This window comes from Hippoglossus stenolepis, chromosome 24 (genome assembly GCF_022539355.2).
Source record: "Hippoglossus stenolepis isolate QCI-W04-F060 chromosome 24, HSTE1.2, whole genome shotgun sequence".
Classification (NCBI taxonomy): Eukaryota; Metazoa; Chordata; class Actinopteri; order Pleuronectiformes; family Pleuronectidae; genus Hippoglossus; species Hippoglossus stenolepis.
In genome coordinates this window covers 2,070,420-2,090,602 of record NC_061506.1, presented here as the reverse complement: position 1 = coordinate 2,090,602, position 20,183 = coordinate 2,070,420, and the positions used below count along the sequence as shown (strand labels likewise).

General features: G+C 47.1%; 4 protein-coding genes and 1 long non-coding RNA gene across 15 annotated transcripts; 3 read left to right on the top strand and 2 right to left on the bottom strand.

Moving 5' to 3' along the window:
• Positions 1 to 361: 361 nt before the first annotated feature.
• LOC118103198 (protein Shroom2) lies at positions 362 to 13,562 on the bottom strand. 11 transcript variants are annotated; one of them, XM_035149863.2, is made up of 11 exons: positions 13,435 to 13,562; positions 9,272 to 9,373; positions 8,955 to 8,972; positions 8,584 to 8,706; positions 6,171 to 8,463; positions 6,022 to 6,077; positions 4,106 to 4,717; positions 3,084 to 3,599; positions 2,518 to 2,695; positions 2,130 to 2,402; positions 362 to 2,044 (listed from the first exon to the last, which is right to left on the bottom strand). In XM_035149863.2, the coding sequence occupies exons 2-11, from the start codon at positions 9,364 to 9,366 to the stop codon at positions 1,772 to 1,774; spliced, it is 4,437 nt and encodes a 1,478-aa protein (XP_035005754.2). In that variant the 5' UTR covers positions 9,367 to 9,373; positions 13,435 to 13,562; the 3' UTR covers positions 362 to 1,771. The 11 variants fall into 11 exon arrangements, with proteins under 11 accessions (XP_035005754.2, XP_035005757.2, XP_035005755.2 ...); XM_035149866.2 differs by lacking the exon at positions 13,435 to 13,562 and adding an exon at positions 13,136 to 13,428; XM_035149864.2 differs by lacking the exon at positions 13,435 to 13,562 and adding an exon at positions 10,946 to 11,113.
• Positions 4,696 to 11,888, top strand: LOC124851401. Its single transcript, XR_007032436.1, has 5 exons — positions 4,696 to 4,887; positions 5,026 to 5,119; positions 5,565 to 5,649; positions 10,977 to 11,173; positions 11,773 to 11,888. It is a non-coding gene; the product is annotated as an uncharacterized LOC124851401 (long non-coding RNA).
• A 1,129-nt stretch (positions 13,563 to 14,691) lies between the features above and the next one.
• On the bottom strand, positions 14,692 to 15,867 carry LOC124851415 (protein Shroom2-like; the record flags this gene model as incomplete). Its single annotated transcript, XM_047339207.1, has 2 exons — positions 14,692 to 15,031; positions 15,769 to 15,867. Coding segments are annotated over 2 exons (285 nt in total), but the record flags the coding sequence as incomplete, so codon positions are not given.
• A 1,343-nt stretch (positions 15,868 to 17,210) lies between these two features.
• On the top strand, positions 17,211 to 19,156 carry LOC118103263. Its single transcript, XM_047339043.1, has 5 exons — positions 17,211 to 17,227; positions 17,905 to 18,023; positions 18,426 to 18,485; positions 18,596 to 18,901; positions 18,986 to 19,156. The coding sequence occupies exons 4-5, from the start codon at positions 18,713 to 18,715 to the stop codon at positions 19,154 to 19,156; spliced, it is 360 nt and encodes a 119-aa protein (XP_047194999.1). The 5' UTR covers positions 17,211 to 17,227; positions 17,905 to 18,023; positions 18,426 to 18,485; positions 18,596 to 18,712.
• A 26-nt stretch (positions 19,157 to 19,182) lies between these two features.
• LOC124851398 lies at positions 19,183 to 19,948 on the top strand. Its single transcript, XM_047339041.1, has 2 exons — positions 19,183 to 19,663; positions 19,752 to 19,948. Exons 1-2 carry the CDS (start codon positions 19,193 to 19,195, stop codon positions 19,899 to 19,901), a joined length of 621 nt encoding a protein of 206 aa, XP_047194997.1. The 5' UTR covers positions 19,183 to 19,192; the 3' UTR covers positions 19,902 to 19,948.
• Positions 19,949 to 20,183: the final 235 nt, after the last annotated feature.

The following is a 20,183-nucleotide window of genomic DNA, read 5'->3' as shown; positions in this document are numbered from 1 at the left end:
GTTCTGCCTTTGTTCCCAGTCTCCTCCGCTCTTCTTCAAACAGCCTCAACCCCCACGACACTATCTCACCATCTCCTGGCGTCAGGAGCCAATCACGTCACGTGTTTCTGCTGCTGCTTTAATAATAACAATAATAATAATGAAGATGAAGATGATGATGAAGATGATTATTCTCCAGTATCTCTGTGCCTCTGATCCATTTACACATTTTCATGTTAGGACACAATATTTAAATTTGCAGTTTATGTGAAGCTTCATGGTTTCACTTCCTTTCTTTAAACATTTACCCCATAATACATATATACCTCTGCCTACGTCACATGAATATATATATATATAAAATACCATGAAATAATAAAAGTCGGGATCAACAAATCATTTTATTGCTTTGAAGCTGGTGGTGGAGCCCACTGCATACATACAGAGTGGGCTGTACGCAGTAGCCACGTCAGTCCATGAAAGTTACAGCGGTGCGGAGCTACAGTAGGCACGTCTTCTTTTAAATATATATGTCGAGAGTCTCCTAAAATAATAAAAGGACCAGAGTAAAGTGCTAACTTTTTGATTCAACTTCACTGAAAACCTCCAGCTGCACCTCAGTCCCTGTGGTGGATCAAAGTAGAAAACGTTCGTAGCTCAGGGAGATTTTTTTGGGAAATGAAAAAGCTGTGAGGTTACAGAAAAGAAGCAGGAGCCACATCTGTACTGCTGGAACACATCTGTACTGCTGGAACACATCTGTACTGCTGGAACACATCAGCATCGTCTTTTCCAGTTTAACAGGTTCACCGCTTGTTCTCAAATAAATGAAAGAGTTCCTCTCCAGCGTGAGAAAAGCATCAAACGTGACAGCGACAGCTACTCGGAGAGAATAATACACGTCGTCGTAAAAGTGGGGAAAAAACTTTCAGAACACTTTTTAAAAAATGGAATCAGAATCAAACTCTTCTTTTACTTTCATTAGAAAACTAAAAAGTATGTCAGGAAATTAAATCACAGGGGAAACGTTTCCCCTTCCTCCAGTACACGTTTTCAAAAAGGCTACAATAAATTACTAGAAAATTAAGAAATGAAAACACAAGCAAATGCAGAGCGATAAATACAACTCGGAAACACAAATATCAAGGTGAGGCTGGAAATACTGTCAAATGAAAAAACAACCAAATTTATTCTTCTACCAATTGATTGAAAAGATCATCTGGTGTGTGCATGTTTGGTTGTTTGGTCACTAGGGGGCGTTGAGGTGCAAAAACAACCAATTAACAGTATGGTGGCCTGAAGATTCAATTTAATATGATGCTGAAAAGGTCAGACTTTGATTTTAGCTTTTGTATCTGAAATACCAGATTATCATTAAAACTAAAATATACAAAATACTGAGTTGAATGTCTGCTGTGCATAACACAAGCATTAAAATAGAAAATAACCTGTAAACAATGCAGACAGACTCATCTTCTCTCCATCCTCGGTTTGATCGACCCAGCCGTGAATCAGTTGACTACAAACGAGTGTCTCTGTGTCCTCGTCTAATGTGCAAAACATTATTTCTTTTAAACTCCTCTCTGGTCTGAGATCTTTGCAGCACAGGAACTATTTTAATCGTGTCTTCTGAGGAACAATAAGGAAACAGAGGCTTGAAATCATCGTCTCAGCCGTGGAGTCGGACACGATTTAACAACATTGATATTCAAAATGCTACATGTTGCACCTCCAGCTTGTTGTGAATCTGATGCACGATTTCTTCTGCAGAACCAGATGCTGTTTCCAGGCTTCAGAGCGTCGGCCTCTGCTCCAGCGGCAAACTGTCCAACAGACACTTCAGCTGCTCCTCGCCCAACTTGATCTTGTCCTCCAGTTTGCGCTGCTCGATGATGAGGGCCGACTTCATCTTGACGAAGTGCCGGTAGTCGTCCAGGCTCTCCGCGTCCAGGTGGACCTCCATGATCCCGGACACCAGGCGCTCTCGACGGTCCAGGTTCTCCTTCAGCTCCTTGGCGTCTTCGTGCTGCCGCATCAGCAGCTTGCGTTTCTCCGTCAGGTTCCGCTGAGGGAGAAGGATACAGAGATGTCTTCTGTGTATTTAAAAACAAATCTGAATCTTTTTTTTTTCATGTGACCTGGTTGATTACCTTCTCCTCTGGCGAAGCTTCATCCTCCAGGCTGTTGAGGGCGTTTTCCACCCGGGCGAGCCGCCCCGACAGCGACAGCAGCAGGCTCACCACCTTGTCCAGGTCGCCCACGAACATGCGGAATTTGTCGAGCTGGTTGGGCTGACAGAGGCGCTGCACGGTGACCTCCACCTCCCGACCCAGGGTCTCGTTGTCCTCCACATCGTCCTGCAGGCTCTGCCGTGCCTCCCGCAGCACCTCCAGCTTCCTCGCCAGGCTGGAGATCAGCTCTTGCTGTAGAGGACACGTTGAGTAAAACACTTTTAACACATTAAAGGAGAGTTTTTCTACACTTCCAACTTCTACATGATGACGTCAATGTCCCAGGGCGGCGGTGGGTGAGTTAGACCTTTTTACTGGCCAGATCGATGTCCAGCTCGTCCTCAGAGTCCTGCTCCTCCAGCTGCCCCTGCATGTCCTTCATCTTGATGAGGAGCTCGGCTTTGGGAGCTGATGTGTTGTAGTAGGAGGAGCTGGGCACCAGAGAAGCTGCTGCTGATGCAGACACATCCTCCTCCTCCCCCCTCCTGACAGAGAGAGCAAAGGAACAGACGGCTTTAAGTTTTCAATCTAAGAGTGATGCCTGGAGGATATAACTGTAATGAATCGTTTGACCACTAGAGGGCAGGCTGCGTTAAGGGTGAACAACAAAGTTAACAAAAAGGCTTTAAAACTATAATTTAAACCATCATGATTAATCCCCTTAACATTTTATTCCCCGTGTTTTATTCATATATGCATTTTTCTTGGTTGGGACATGTTTCTACAGAAAGCTAGTGTTGCTGTGGGGAGGTCAGAGGTCATCACTGCAAGGAATTCAGGAATTCTTGCTTCATCCAGATAAAAAACTTCATCAGGATGTTTTGGTGAAGAAAAGGAGACGACCTTGCAAAGGTTAAAGGATTCTTTCCCCACCTGTCCGTGATCCTGGGGGACAACGTGGTCGGCCTGGAGCTGGTGGGGGTCCTCCTCCTCTGGTGGGCTCCCTCCAGGATCTGCTCCTCTGGGGGAAAGAGCCCCTCCATGAGGTCCATGGTGGTCTTCCTGCCGCTCTGGTTGAGGATGTCCACCAGGGACTTGTCTTTACCCATGATGTCCCTGGCCAGTTCCTCTCTCTTGGCGTCCTCCTCTGAGCGCTGGACACCTGCCGAGCTCGACTCTTTGTCCGTCTCTTGTAAGGAAACTTGACCCGGGTCCTGAGTGACCTGGCGGATGTAGGCGCTGAACAGGGACGACACCGGGTGCTCTGTGGCCCCCAGGCAGGGGATGTAGGGCGACGGCTCAAAGGCGCTGCAGGTCTCGCCGCTCGGGGGCAGGTAGGCACGTCCCCCCCGGTCTGAGCTGCTCTCAGCGTGGACGATCCTCACGGGGACTTTCCTCACTGGACTGTTCACATCCATCCCTTCTGCAAGCTTCAGCTCATTTTCCGACCTGGAAACAGCTCAGTGTCAAAACCTGAAATTATTCAACTTCTATTTTTTGAAACATGGGGCTGAGACTAAATATGGAAGTGACTGAGTCAGCGAGGAAGATGCCTCGGAGGACAGGGGACGGAAAATAAAGACAAAACAGTATTGGGTTCATTTTCTTTAACAAACACCAGAGCTGCTCAGTTGACTGCTTCTAATTAAAGGATCGTACAGTAGAGTCGCGATGGAAAGCAGAGGTCACAGTAGTCATGTGGCTTTCACAAAATTACAGCCTCCACTTCGATTCATCTGAGGCTTCAGAGGAGATCCAGCCCGGTCGTTGTGCAGCAGCTGAATAAGCCACTGCATCGTTCCTCTGACAAACTTACGTCTCAACTCAACTGTTCCCTCTTGAACTTGTTTACCTGGAGCTCTTCTTCAGAGCCTCTCCCACGAGTACACGAGGGAAACGCTTTACGTAACGAGGGGCACTGAGGAGACCTGAAGCACTTCTGCTAAGCTGCTTACCTGAGTGTTGAGTCATCCTTCACGGCCGGCGGCTTGTCGGTCAGTCTCAACGGTGCAAACTGTGGCGAGGGAGACCGCACTCGATCCGCGGTGGGTAAAGACAGAGGGGCCGTCCAGGAGGAGCGAGGCGATGAAGGCCGTGGCAGCTGCTCCCTCTCCTGCTCGGGCTCTACATCTCCTTTACGCACATCTGGTGGGGATGTCCAGCTGAGGTGAGGGGAGCTGGCCGGGGCGGGGCCAGCAGAGGAGCCGGGGGTAGTATCATGGTGCTGGGTGTCAGAGCTCCAGCTGGACAGAGGCTGGAGCGCCGCCGGCTTTGCCTGGGAGGCAGCGAGGAATTCCTGGGAGGAGGATGTGGTTTCTGGCCCTAAAAGGGGCCTGGGCGGCGGCAGGAGGCCCTTGGTTTGTGGAGGCTGAGCTGCGTGCTGGGAGCCAGGGTTGGGGCTGTGGCTGCGAGGGCCCGAGGAGAGTGTGGTCTGGGAGGGATTGGCAGCGTTGGATTTGGTCCTGTGGTCGGAGAGGCCTGGTGCTGGGCCCTCGTTCCTGGGCACTGACGGGGCCGAGTGTGGGCTGCGGTCGGGTTGATATCGAAGTCGGTTCTCTGATTCTCCCCTAGTGGTCAAAATAAAGATAAACTTCATCAGTGCCAGAGATTAACATGGTCTTAGACAAATACAGAGAAACAATAAACTTCCCACAAAATAAACACACACATGTGATTCAACAGATTCCCTGCAAACGCATTGAAATAAGCCAAATACAGCAGTGAAATGAAACCTGAGGTGATGCCTATTTTATTTTAACAAAAATACATTGATTTAATTTAACTTTCCTTACAAAGCAGCTCAAGCTAAGTACAGAACAGGTTTGTTTTCCCACTCGTCCTCGTGGATTCACTCTATATCTTCTGTGTTTTTCAGCACAAACCAGCATCGAGACGACATGAGTCAGACGACGTTTTGCGGCTGTTTGAACCACAGCTTGCTTCAAAAAAACAACATCTGAAACTGAAAAGTAAGATTTCTATTCTGCACTTGAGTAAATGTGTTTTTGATAGAAAACATTTGGCTGAGATGAAGTTAAACATTGATTTTATTTACTCCTCTTGTAAAAAAAAAGGATGAGATTTTAAGACTTAGCCGAGTTGTTTACCTGGCGAGGCACCACTCTGTTTACTGAGGCTTTGGAGATTCAGTGTGTGTGTGTGTGTGTGTGTGTGTGTGTGTGTGTGTGTGTGTGTGTGTGTGTGTGTGTGTGTGTGTGTGTGTGTGTTATTCTGAGCCATGAATGTAAAAACACAAACACTGAGGCCTGACTTCAACTGAACTGTGTCTAATTATAGTATTTACCTTATTGTAAACCTGTAATATTAATGTTAACATTTGTAAAAGTGTTTCTGGGTAAACTATTGGTTGATTGTCTCATTTCCTGACGCGGGTTTTTCTCCTACTCTGTGCAGAATGCAACAAATACAACAAAGGAGCGAATGCTGTGGATTGATTTCACCATTTGACCAAGAAAATGGTCACGAATGCAACAGATGAGTACGTTTTTCTTTGTGAACAGCAGCTGAAGAATGAAGTGATACACTCTCCGCCCGTCGTAAATCACCAGTTACCCCACTGACACCTTTTTAAATCTAGGTGTTGTTTGCTATGGGAGTCGGGGAGATTCCAATCAGCTGAACGTGAGCAGGAGGTAAAGTGGGAAAATGATCATTTCCTTTCAGTGCAGGGAACCTGACCTGTTCTCTTTCTGAAATCTCACCACTCAAATACATTCCTCATCTACGTGAAACTTCATCGGCATTTCTCTGTGCCGGATGTTTTGACAGGTCGGAGTGACCAGGCGGCTGGTCGGCGTTTAGCTGCTGAAGCGTTCTAGTCTCATATATGTGCTGTAAAACAAAACCTCACCTGGTGGTGTAACTGCTCTGCTGGTCTTCAGGGTCTCTCCACGATGAGGGAATATTCTGCAGAACAAAAGGTGGAGTTCAGGGCTTTTGTAAATTCAGACTCTCCTCAATGACCGTTATTCTCAGTATTGCAGATGTTGAAAAACTAACCTGTGCATAGAAGTCTGCAGACGGGGATGATCTGGATCTCTCATGGGTGCAGATGACTTTCTCCTCAGCATCTGCATCCAAGATATTCTCTGCAGAGTGATACCTCCCTTGCGTCTTGGCCTCTGGCGACTTCTTCTGCTGGTTCCATGTGGCCTGGTACTCAGCGAAGGTCCCGAGCCTCTGCTGCTCCAGTAAGATCTGTTTGTACCCAGGACTGAGGAGGTCGGGGTCTGCGGAGGAAGTGTTCTCTTTGAGTTTGCTTACCTCACCCAGGTCTGTGCTCAGGTTTGAACTTTGACTTGACTTCAGCACAGGTCTGGAGAAAGCTGGTTTGGCCTCGAAGAACCTCCTGCGCTCTCCGAAGGACCCCCTTTGAGGTTCTAACTCCACGCCTACTTTGTCTATCTTGTCCGGCTCTGAGAAGGAGTGGGTCCTCTTTGCCAGGGGGAAGCGTTTACGTCCTCTAATGCGTCCATTAGAGGTTTTCAATACCGGCACCTCGGGTCCAAGGGGCTCCAGGTCGCGTCTCTGGAAGGAGGTGGCCTGGAGAACCCGGGCCTGAGCCTCTTTCAGGTGATCCTTGTAGATATTGGAAAAGGAGGCACCAGAGGACGTAGAAGTCTCAGTGGATCTCCACTCCTCTACCTCCTCGTCCTCTGCATCACACGTCAGAGTTGCAGCGCTGCGACTCTTTTGCAGCTGAGCTCGTTTCTGCTGGATCTCTTTGCGGAGCGTGGTAGCGTAACGGTCACTGCGTCGATTCACCTTTCCACTGCCGGTGGGCATGGTGTCACCAGTATCCTGGCTGGACGTGACACCCATGGTCATAGCTGCAGGTTGCCTCTCAGCCAGACTCCTGCTCTCCTGGGCCAGGGAGTGGAGGAGGGGGGTTTTCAGGGGGGATATCCGCTGGTCTTCTTGAGGCACCCATGGGTCTTGCTGCCTTGAAAGACCAACCTTATGATCATTACTTAGATGTGTTGCAAAATGTCTTTTGGTGTCATTATTGTGTCCTTCAGCTCTCTTTGCAGCGTCCTCCAGGCTGCGGCTCTGATTACAATGTTCAGAGGTTGGATGAAGACCATTCCCCAGATGGGAATGACCATTGCGCTCCTTATTTTCGCTGTAAGGCATCTGGGACTGAGGTAGAGGGTACTTTGCCTTCAATGAACTTGAGAAGCCTGGTTCACTGCTGTTCACCCAGTGTGCTTTCTCCGGCTCCCCCCTCCGGCCCTCTGCTTTGCCCTGCCTGGCCTGAAGCTCCGCGGCCTGAGCCAGATGCTTGCCTGCTGGGCCGTAGTATCTGCTGTGGCCCCAACCCTCCAGGTGTGGGTTTGCAGCAGGACTTGTCATGGATGCGGTGGAGTGCCTAACTTGCCTGCGGTTGAAAAGATTAGTGGGTAGATCCTGGAGGCTGCGATAGTAGCTGCCAACACTCTGGGTCTTTGCAGGAGGAGCTGACCTGGTCTGCAGGTAGAAGGGGCTTTCATCACTGTACTGCCTCTGGTGGGCAGCTACTTGGGTGTAATGAGACTGTCGCACGTCATTGCTGGACAAAGAGAACAGTTTGTTGGGGTGCAGCTGGTTGTGGTTGTGGTCGGCTGCTGCGTGGGGGGGATGGAGGGAGTCTTTGGCGGGCAGGGGCTTGAAGCTGTGTCTGGGATCTGAGGTTTTTCCTTGGTGAGATCTGAGGCCGTTCTGCTCATTGCTCTCAGTCAGTTTTTCTGTGGATCTGCGGTGGCTCTTTGTGGGACCACTTGGCCCTTCGGGGTAGGGGAACACTTTTGTGGCAGCAAAACTGTCACTGCGCAGGGGAGGAGGTGGGGGAGGCGGAGACTGGGACTTCTTCTCTGGTACTTGCCACACTGGGCCGATGCTCAGTCTCCCTGCGATGGAAACCCGAGTGGCCGGCTGCTCCTCTGCCCGTAACCCCTCCCAGCCTCCGTTCCCCAGCGCCGGCTGGTGGTACCTGGGCCGCCCGGCCTGTTGAAGCCCCTCGCTCTGGAGGCCCTTGAAGAAAATGTTTTCAGTGCTGGTGCCCTTCCTACCCGACGTGCTCTGGTCGTGAACAGGAGGGCTGGAGCCGTTGGTGAAGCAGCTGAACGCAGAGTCTCTCTTGCCTGCAGGTCCAGTGAGGGGCTCTGCACCGCTGATGTATTTGGTTGGGGAAAGACGACCCGGGGGGAAAGGATGAGAGGGACGGTCCAGTCTCTCCATGTTGTTCACTGAGCTGAACTGACTGGTTAGCTGACGCTGGCTGTTCTGTTCCCCTTGAGTGGACAATTCTTCGGGCCTGGTTTGTAAAGTCAGCAGAAAAAGTTAACTTTAAGGTGCGAGACAAATCAAATGACAGAATATAATTTGTGCCGTGTTTCACGCAGAGGAACAGAAGAGGAGAACTTTAAATCCTCACCTTGCTTCATGTTTTGGCTGCCAGACCGGTGCCGGGGTGGCCTCTCTCCCAGCGGGCTCTGTCTCCTCTTCTGTCAGCTTGGAGGAGTGCCAGGAATGGGGCCGCGAGCCTGGATCATTCTTTCTGCAAGGCACAGAGCAAACACAACAGTTTACACTATCACAAGGGAGTGTTTGACATTTAAGCTTCTGCGTTGTTTTCCCAAACTCGGGTTTCAAACACAAATAATTCAGCTGAGTGGGTTTTTTTGTGCAAAATAACAAACTTTAACTATTTTTTCTGACCTGGAAATCAAATTAAATCTTATATATCTTATATTATCACCTATAGAAACACAAACTGTTAACTATCCCCACCGAACGTACACATACCCTTTGAAGCGGTTCTTCCTGGAGAGCGTGTTGAAAGAGAAAATCATCACACGTGGTTATTGGATAAAACACACTAATTTAAATGATGGGAGCTAAAACCAAATAATAGCACTAGAGCTGACTGGACATCACACGACTGGAAACAACTTTAAAACCCAAATCAACTAAAACAAAGGAACAAATCACAACTGAGCTCGGACTAGTAACATCACTGAGGGAGAATACAAAGGAACACAACACAACATAGTGACCAATGGCGACTCTGCTTCATCACAAACTACCAGCAATCACAACAGGACACGTTTCGCTGACGGTACCTCATAGAGCTTCGCAAAATCTTGGTCAGAAAGCTCCTTGCCACGTGAACTTCGGTTTCTGACGGCATTGTGCGCGGCGTTACAACATCAACCATTTTAGGCCTGATGGGTGGTGAGTAAAAGGAAAAATAAGGAAAGTAGGAGGAGGACACGTCGGCATCAAACATCAACAGAGAAACATCATGCAGCTGAATTTTCTTCTTTCTGAAGAAAGAACAGGAAGACAGTGAGTGGGAGGGTTAGGCCGGAAACTTATTTCACCAGGATGCTCACTCTCTCTTTCAGCTTTACAAAAGCACCACAAGGGGTGGACCACCCACTGGTGTGAGGCCGAGACAAAGACAACACAACCCAATTTAGATCCACTTTAATTACAGCTGGATAATTAGGACAACTGGATTCATTTAAAAGCTTCGTGTCTGCGTTTTGCACCAAATCCTTGAGTGCACTTTTATCCAGAATGATGTATAGAGGCCAAGCAGGCAGGTATACCCCCCCAATTATTGTGAAGAGGCTTCACAACAGGAGCAGGCGACAGACCTGTCACAGCCATATGGCTCCTACACAGCTTAGCTGCTCAGCTTTTAGAAAAAATTAGACGGATGTAAAGTGGATGCTTCCCGGCCACCAGATCCTCCTTCACGTCCAAGTGATTAGATTCATTTATCTAAAAACAAAAGAACAACTCCTGAAGAAGACAAACTATCCACAAAGTTAAAAACCTCTTGATTGGACTCTTCCTGAATTCCCAGAGTTCAGAAGTCGATCGAGGTGAAATGTCTCGTCCAGACGAGACGCGAGTCGCCCTGATTGAAACGTTAACTCTGCCGGGTCGTGATGGAGACGCTGCATTCTTTCACAGGAGGAATGCAGGGAGGTATTTTCCCTCCCTGCCGTACCCTTGCTTCAAGTGGGACGTCTCTGTTGGACATCTACCAGGAGTCTGACTCCAGCTTGTCACTGTGATGGAATAAAAAGCTCATCATCTTTCGGACCTTCTGTCAAGTTTCTGGTATTCATGAGAAGCCCCAAAAGTATCTAAAACAAGAGATGGGGTTTCCCTAAAACCTTCCCTGCCTCTGTCCAACATGACACAAAGTGAGAGTTGCGTTGCCTCCTGCACAATGGAAATGCAAATGTCCCTTTTTCTAAAGCGCTGAGGGTCTATTGTCAAGGGATACAGCTGCTCTGTCACAGATATTCCACAGGGGAGGAGACGCCGCCGCTCGCTCCCAGGAAACATGAGCTGACGTCGAGCCCAGCTCATTCAGGAAGGCATGAAACTGAAACACGGCTGACCCAGTTGGCTGTGAGTGAATCTGTCATCGAGAGGATTCATTAGAGGGGAAGGGAAACAACATATCGGTGAAGAGCTGAGACAAGGGAACGGACATTTCTCTACTCCACCAAAACAATGTGGGGAAATCTGAACTTTCCAGACGTCAAGTTTGGTGGAAATCTCTGCAAACCGACCTGAGCCTGAACTTTATTTTCTTAATACAACAGCACATGCAGTGAGTCCGTCTGTATTTAGAAAACATGAAGGTAGATTGATGCATGAGGACGAAGGAGATTAAACCAGATCTGTTTCAGTTCTAACAAAATATAAAGAAGTGACAACGAGCGTCTTGTTTCTCTTTGTGAAAAGAAAGCAGCAGCATGACGGTAACTCACCCACCCTGTGACACTTTGTGCTCTGTGACAGGCCCGGTTCAGAAAGAACACTTCCACCTCACATCTCCACGACCGACTCCTTCAACAACACTCGAGGACAGAAAAGAAGATGCACCTTGACACCGCAGCTCTCACCGGTCTGACAGAAACGAGTGCTGAGGAATCTGGCAACACCATGACTGAGGAGCCACTGACTCCCTCCACCTCCCCACCACCGTCCCCCCCCTGGTATGAACACACACACACACACACACACACTTTGTGCTGCAGAGGAGATTTCCTCCTCAGGGATTATTGAGGGGGATTTGAGACGAGGGGGAGGAGTTATTGTCCTGTCCCGCGTCCTTGCTGTAATCTAGTGTTTGGACTGTGAGTGGCTGCGATGGGGCGTCAACACCACAACAGATCTCTGTGTCACAAAGACAAATACAGGATATAAAGTACGGGATGACCACGACCTAGAACGTCCCTCAGTGGAGCTCCCACGTCCACACATGATTCTTCTAGTAGAAAAGAGAAGTGGTGTGAATCCTGTGGACTAATTAACCAACAAACAAACAAATGGACCTTTGTGGGGAAAAATACTGAAATCAGAAAAGATGCTCCTCTCTGTAATATTTAATTTTAAAGTGGGGAGAAGCTGAACCCTGATCTCCAGAGACTCTCCTGCTTAAATAAACCAAAGCAAATCACTATCAGATTTAGATTTTGGTTAAATTCTGACCCTGCTGCTGCTGCTGCATCTCATGTATCACCACAATGTCTGAATCCATCATCGTCGTGTGTGTTTCACAAACCAGTTTTTCTCTGTTCTACGTCTCCTTCAGTGTCCTTGTGGAGAAACACAACACAGACAGGAATGTTTGGCCGGGGTCAGTGTCTGTTTTGAGAGATACCAGCCAATGTCAGACTGAGAGGGAGGAGGAGGAGGAGGAGGAGGAGGAGGAGGAGGAGGAGGAGGAGGAGGCAGATACCAAGCGGCTCCTTCACCATGAAATAGCTGCTCCTCTGAGGAGAGAAGTCAGAGGTCACGTGATCCACTGAGGCCTGGATGACGGTGTGAGTTTTACGTTGTTCCAGGAAATCTGTCGGCGTTTTCAGACTTGAACTCTGTCTGAAAATCTCCAGAGTTTGTCTTTCACACGTCTTTCTCACAGCAGCTTCAGGTGTTACCTTATATTATTATTATTAGTATTAACTCACTGACGACTGGATCGGACACTTTGTTTTACTAGATTCCTGAAATTCTCAATCCTGGTATTTACTGAACAAACAAAAGTCCTGGTTGTACAGAGCGACGCACACTAAGTAACAACTGATGTTCAGTAAGATGATAACTCCCTCGCATTTTCACTCTCATCCTGCGGCTCAGTGGGGACACGTGTTGCTGAATCACCAGCTTGTTGGCAGCGGATCCAGCAGCGGCGGTGGCATCAGGCCGTGGGGCCGAGCCACGCCGCGCTGAGCTCTAAACACAGACGCACAATAGAAAATGCCGGCGTCATCACAGCTGGGCTTATCGGTGTGTCACCGCCGGGACCGGCCACAAAAACATCAAAAGAGGAGGGAGGCAGAAATGTTTGAACGAGAAAGAACCGATCTTTGATTTACCTGAAGACAACAAACAGCCGGCACATCTGGCTCCGGGATCAAACTCAGGATTCACTCAGAGCAACTAAATCCTGATTCTTTTTATTAGTTTATTATTTATAATGGTTTTAAGTATAAGTGATGAAAAAGTGAGAAAATATGTTTTGAACTGACCCACATTTGAAATATTCAGACAAAAACATAAGCTTTAAAATGCCTCATGAGTATTAGAAGAATATATTTTAATTATTTACATCATAAAATTTAAAAGAGCCTGTTAAATAAATTAATTTCACTTTGTTTTAGGTCAAAAATGAAGATCATGTTATTGGGCCTAGGGTGAAAACACAGACACACACACACACACACACACACACACACACACACATACGAGAATCCTCTGAAAATGATTTAAATCTGTAGTCGACAATCAGATCAGCTGCTTTCAACCTGTGTGCATTCTATTTTGTGTGTGAGTTTGTGTGAGTGAGATAACAGTGATTTACCAAACAAAAGATTTACCTTGTAAATTTACTCCACACACACACACACACACACACACACACACACACACACACAGCTTTAGCTCTAACAGTTTACCTGCACTAAAGCTGTCATCCGTCCGTTTCCCCACCGTCACATAAATCCTCAGGATATTAAAGAAAGCAGAAGAAACTCCCTCAGGCAGTTAGTCAGCTTCTTTCTGACCCTGTGACTCAAACCTGTCGCCGTCTTCTAAACGTCATGTGTCGTCCACATAAAGAAAAACCTGCCGTTATCTGAACACTCATCCAGCGCTTCCTGATCTAATCCCGTTCGTCAGGAAGCCAAATGATTGAATCGCAGCAGATGAAGTAATAAAGAGGCGGAGAAGGAAAGAGACGCAGGCAGAGAAATACCTGAGAAGTGAGGGATCTCCTCTTTATCTTCTAAAAGCCAAACATGTCCACAGAGAGAGAGAGGAGAGACACACAGACAGGAGCGCCCACTCTGCAGCCAAAGCCCCTGAAAACAATAGGCTCTGCTGATATGGCCTATCCCACTAAGTAGTGTCAACTCACCTAGGCAACGCGGACTGTACCACTCCTCCTGCAAACAGGGGAGGACACCAGGGTCGAGGCATCGCTGTGGACGACTCAGCGTCCCCTCAGAGACGGTTTCTGAGTTTCCACCTGCTGGTGTGATTGTGGCGTTCGCTCGGTGAACGATACTTGGATCGAGTGTTTGCTGTGGGTTGAGTGAGTCGTTGGGTCTCAGCGTGAATCCACCTTCTCTGTCTGTTGGCTCAACCCACTCCGCAGAGCTAAACCCAGGACTGTGGCTTTGCAGCCAGTAATTGGATTCAGGCTTAAAGACGTCAGTGACACATGTAGTAAAAAGTAAATTGAATAAATTATAATTGACTCCCCAACTTTCTTTTAAGTACAAATAATTATATTTAAGTCAATTTGATGTTTTCACTATTGTGTTTCATCTAAATTGTACAACTTGTTGTTTTCTTGACCCTGGAATGGGCCTTTTGTATTTAAATACTTTATATTTACACACTTTTGAGTTTCTATGACAACTGAAGCTACCGCAGGTTCTCCAGAAAGGGGTGCAACATGCAGCTTCACCACTAGATGTCACTAAATACCCACTAACCCTATTGTATCTTTAACAGAAATTGAAATTATTAGAATAAAGAGTGATGAGCAGATGAAAATGAACAGAACAGCATGTAAACAGATTAACTCAAGCTCTTAAAAAATAGAAATACTGTGTGTGTGTGTGTGTGAGCACAGAGCAGAAGAGCCACAAACAACGAGCAGAACACAAATACCACTTGATTATGTCATGAATATAATTGGCTAATTGACGTATTACATAATCCAGCCACCTCTCCACCTGCTTTATTTACTTCCATTGACTGTAGATTTATTTGAACTATATCCTACATTTCTCATTTTGATCGTAGCCGGTGCAACCACGTCCTACATTTTGTCCGGGTCTTGTTTTGATCCGCACATGCCGTCGTCATCTGAGCGTCGCGTTTACTGAATCACTATCTGACCTGTGGAATAACAGTGTCGGCCGAGGCCTCCACAATACCAGCTTTTGTTTTACTCTCAGGGGCAAACAGGCAGCAAGAGGCCCACGTGTGAGGCTGTCAGGCCGGGTCTGCCTCAGCTGGCCCCCCCTCCCATTAGAATGATGACTGGTTGGTGAAGTTAATATAATTCAGGAAGTTTTAAACTGTTTTTTACTTATTGTTTCAATGCTCAAAATGTGAAAATGTTGTTTAATGAACATAAAATGTGTTTGTATTTCTCAGGTATTAAACTTGTGTGTCTGCTGTGTGTGGTACCTTCGGACCACCAGGGTCAGGGTCCTGTGGGAGCCCTTCACCAGGCAGATGGCCTCCTGCCGGGACCCGCTGAGGGGGACGGCGTTGACGCTCACCATCTCGTCCCCGGCCAGGAGACGGACGGCTGCTGCCACGCTGCCCGGCTCCACCTGCACTCACACCCAGAGACGTCAGGTGCAGTTAGAGGTGAGTCACAGTTGAGCAGGTTTTATCTCGAACAAACGCAACAGGACAACAAACCCTCGTGGATCTTTCACTTCAGATGTGATTTCATCCACATCACCCAGGAGAACCTGTGGTGGACAGCAACCCGAGCGCTCTGATGAAAAATTAAACTCTGTGGTCTGTAACCGGAGCTGGACGGCGGCTCCATGTGAGCTGCAGCTCTCAACAGCACACCAGCCTTACAATAAGCAGGGTTGTGGGTTCAATTCCCAAGATAAAGTGCCTTTTTATAAAGATTGATCACCAAGTATTTGTTTAGATATGAACTAAAAGCTCCTTCAAGACTCCACTTCAACTGGCTCTTTTGAACCTGATGTGTAATATCTCACACACCAGTGTTGTGATGTGTGTGTGTGTGGGGGGGGGACATTTGCTTTCAGCTGCTTCAATATTTCAGACGCTGGAAGGGTTCAAATTCTGCACCATGAATCTAATTCAGAGGAGGGGAACCTTCACACTCTCGTCTCAACTCATCGGTCGGATGAGCAGTGGAATCCAGGGACAGTCAGACAGACTTCTGGATTCATTTGTTGGCTTTCTTATTCTTTTATTGTCGTATTTTCAAAAGAGCACAGATTAGTTATCTGATATCTGAACTATTTTGATATTGTTAAATAAAACCCGGGCTGTCTATGGTTTTAAAACCGGTACAAACCGTTACCTTGGTGATGACCAGCGGCTCCCGGTGCTCGGTGCCTCCCCTCAGGGTGAAGCCCCAGGGAGCTTTGCCTCGGAGCAGCACTTCCACCAGCTCCTCGTCCTCCTCCTCTTCATCGTCGTCCCCTTTCCTCCGCCGGCCCGCTCCCCGCAACTTATCCACCTCCCTCAGCCATCTCATCCTCCCTGCTGAAGCTCTCAGGTCGCCCATGGCAGCCATGACGCCTCCGGCTCAGCGGGCGCCATCAACATCAGATCAGTTGATGTTCTGAAAATGAATGGGCAACTCTTCTGATAACTGATATCTTCTTGTCTTATATGAACATTTACTTGTTAAACTATTAAATGTGACATGTTAAAGACTAAATACTTGATACATTAATTCAAATCAAGCAAAATGTGGCAGCTACAACCTAAGCATAACATGTAAACAACAGGGGAAGCTGATTATAACCAAACTTATTCTAATGTCAGACATTGTAAATCGACTTTTTAGTTAAATTTCAGAGCTTTGACTCACCTGTGAGTAATGTTCTCTGCACCAAAGCTGCAAGCAAAGGTCCAAGAAGAATAGAAGACAGGAAACAGGACAGAGACGAGAGGACTGACCGTGTCTCTGTCTCTGTGTGAAGCTCCAGCAGGTGATGGCAGCTGCTGCTCTCTCCCCCGGGTCCTTCTCTGCAGCCCCCGTGTGGAGCCTCTCTCCGACCGACGCCACCCGCTCCCTCCATGATTGATGTCATGGCTCCCACTGCTGGAGACGTGCAGCATCGTCGGCTGGGAGACGCCTTGAGCTGCTTCAGGTGAACTTCACTTCTCTTCTCTGCTTTTTCATTTGAAGGAGGTAGTTGGTTCTTTCTTTCTAACTGATTTAAAACAGGTACATGAATCATACATGACTCAAGACAACATTTTAATCTTCATTTATAATAACTGAACTATTAATTATCACCATTCTAATGTGGCGGCGTTAGTATTTACCTTCTTTTATATTTCTAATGTATTTAGTCAAATTAAGGCTGTTTCTAAGGAAGAATATCCAAACATACGCACAAGAATATCACCATAAAATAAACAGATTCAAGGCTTTATTTCCATATCGATTAATTAGATTGGGATTTGTTTTGATAAGCAACAGAAAAAATAAAGATAATAAATCCTGGAAGCAAGTTTAAAATAAAGAAAACTAATGTTAAACATAATTAGATCTCCACACATGAATAGGCAACACACACTAACATCTGATGGGGATAATCAGCAGTGAGTTTTCCTGCTTTACTTGTTTTATTTCATTTCATTTTGACACACAAACAAGTTTGTGTGTGTGTCTGTTGAGGTGTGGACGGTGGGTGTGTCAGCTCTACTCAGACATGACGCCTCGACCTGTCAGCTCTGTTTTGTTTTCATGTCACGTCGGGAGAAGCCTCGTCACGCCTCGTCGCAAACGTCTAGAACCAACCAACGTAGGAACTCAATTTGTTTGTTTGTTTTGACATCCATAAAGTTCCTTCTCCGAGAGATAGATAGATAGAGAGATGATAGATAGAGAGATAGAGAGATAGAGAGATAGATAGAGAGACAGATAGATAGAGAGAGAGAGATAGATAGAGAGATAGATAGAGAGATAGAGATAGATAGATAGATAGATAGATAGATAGAGAGATAGATAGATAGACAGATAGAGAGATAGATGGAGAGATAGAGATAGATAGATAGAGAGATAGATAGAGAGATAGAGAGACAGATAGATAGAGAGATAGATAGATAGATAGACAGATAGATAGAGAGATAGAGAGATAGATAGACAGATAGATAGAGAGATAATAGATAAGAGAGAGATGGAGAGAGAGAGATAGATAGAGAGATAGATAGAGAGATAGAGAGATAGATAGATAGATAGACAGATAGATAGAGAGATAGATAGATAGACAGATAGAGAGAGAGATGGAGAGATAGAGAGATAGATAGATAGATATTATACATTTAGAAATCAGCCTCAGATTGACTTTCTGCCATTCTCTCCGTCTGTATCATAACCTGAGGAGAACAGATCAACTTTCTCAATGAGTCACATCATTCTCTCGAAGTTTGCTCATTGCGCACATTGTTCCTACAATAAAGATTTTTAAAATATTTAAAGCCAACGCCTCAAACTCCACCTCCGCTGACACGATGAGACAAGAACGCAGCTGTTATTTATTGTCGCTCATCCTCTCTGCACGGACAGAAGCTGCAGCAGTCGACAGACGTCCACATCACGTAAGTACAAACTTCTGTCTTTACACAATTTGCATGACTGAATTATGCAGCATTTGACATTTAGATTAAATAAAACTGGAATATTAGATTGATTAAGATGATTTTTACTGTAGAAGCAGAAAACAAAACTACTTCCTGTCAAAAGTAAAAACCTGAGAGGAAGTTTAAATGTTTGTTTCTAACACAACACAGAGGAAGTGCTGCGTTAAACAACTGCAAGGTCGACTTTGCTCTGCAGCCTTTTCCAAGCTTTAAAACTCATAACGTTCAAAACAAAGGTTCATGTTTCCTCCTTTTTAATCACACACAGAGTAATTTGCTTAGCAGATAGTTTTTCCTCTGTCTTGTCAAACTGGTTTAACTGAAACCTTAACTGCGCCTCCCTGTTTTTTTTAATTGCAGTGTCTCATCATCCTCAGATAGATAAACACAGACGAGAGGAAATGTTTAGCGGCTGCTCTGGTAAGAAAATCCTCCTTTTCTTTATTCTACATTTTCTTAGTTTTTCTAGATGTTGCATTTTTATTCTTGTAGTAAACGTTGACCCTGTCTTCTGATGGATCTTCCCACAGACACCCACCCGTCAGGCTTTGACCTGACCATGGGGTTGGCTGGGGGTGAGGAGGGGTGCCACGGGCCTGGAGATGTGGACAAACATCATGGAGGAGACCAGCGTATAGACGGCCTTGATGGTTCTCATGGTGGAGGAGGCGGCTGTGGTGATCCTCATGGAGGAGACCAGAGAAGAGACGGCCATGATGGTTCTCATGGCGGAGGCGGAGGCTATGTTGATCCTCATGGTGGAGACCAGAGAAGAGACGGCCATGATGGTTCTCATGGCGGAGGCGGAGGCTATGTTGATCCTCATGGTGGAAGAGGCGGCCATGATGGTTCTCATGGCGGAGGCGGCGTGTTATGTTGATCCGCAGGGAAGAGGCGGCCGTATGAACCTCATGGAGGAGGCGGCCATGATGAACCTCATGGTGGAAGAGGCGGCCATGATGAACCTCATGGTGGAGGAGGCGGCCATGATAATTATCAGGGTGGAGGAGGTGGCTGTGGTGATCCTCATGGAGGAGACCAGAGAAAAGACGGCCATGATGGTTCTCATGGCGGAGGCGCGGCTATGTTGATCCTCATGGTGGAAGAGGCGGCCATGATGAATCCTCATGGTGGAAGAGGCGGCCATGATGATCCACATGGTGGAAGAGGCGGCCATGATGAATCCCATGGTGGAAGAGGCGGCCATGATGAACCTCATGGTGGAAGAGGCGGCCATGATGAATCCCATGGTGGAAGAGGCGGCTGTGTTGAACCTCATGGTGGAGGAGGTGGACATGATGAACCAGAGAGAAGAGGCCACCATGGTGATGGTGGTGGCAGAGAAGGCTGCCATGATAATGATCACCATGGGAAAAGACACAGCCCTGGTCGTCGTCATCGTCGTGGGAGTGGTGGTGGGAGCCCTAGACGCCACAGCGGTGGAAGTGGTGGCAGCGGTAGCAGCGGTGACAGCTCTGGTGAGGACGACGGCCATGGAAAACATGGGCGCAAACACAAGAACAAGCACGGCAAGGGGCACGGGCACGGCCACGGGCACGGCCATGGTCACGGGCACGGCCACGGAAGATGGTAGAAAGGTGAAAACTGGCGACGTTTGAATTTCATAAATGGCCGATCATTTGAGAATTTCTCTGTTTTCTCAATGTTTTGTTTGTTGATTTTCAGGCGGCGACCGGAGCGAACCCGACCTGCACCGAACCCCGGTGTTTGTGGTACTTTGCCTTGTACTCAAACTACCACCTTCGTCTCTCCAGCGTCGTCCTCCTCCGCCTGCACCAACCGATGTTGTTGATTAACTGTGCTGCAGAACAATGAAGTTAATCCTGTATTTCTGCACTTCAATAAAATGTTTTAAAGACAAACTCAATCATCTTTTTGGTCCTTTTTTATACTGAATCTAAATATCAAGACTGAAACACCACTGAAACACCGGATATTACCCATGATCCTCTGCTTCCAGAACCACAAGAGCTGCGGCTGTGACAAATCTCTTGACTCTTCAACTTGCTGGAGCTGGTTCAGACAGTTGAAGCTGTGACTCTCAGTCAGTGACTCTCAGTCAGTGACTCTCAGTCAGTGACTCTCACGGGGGATCGA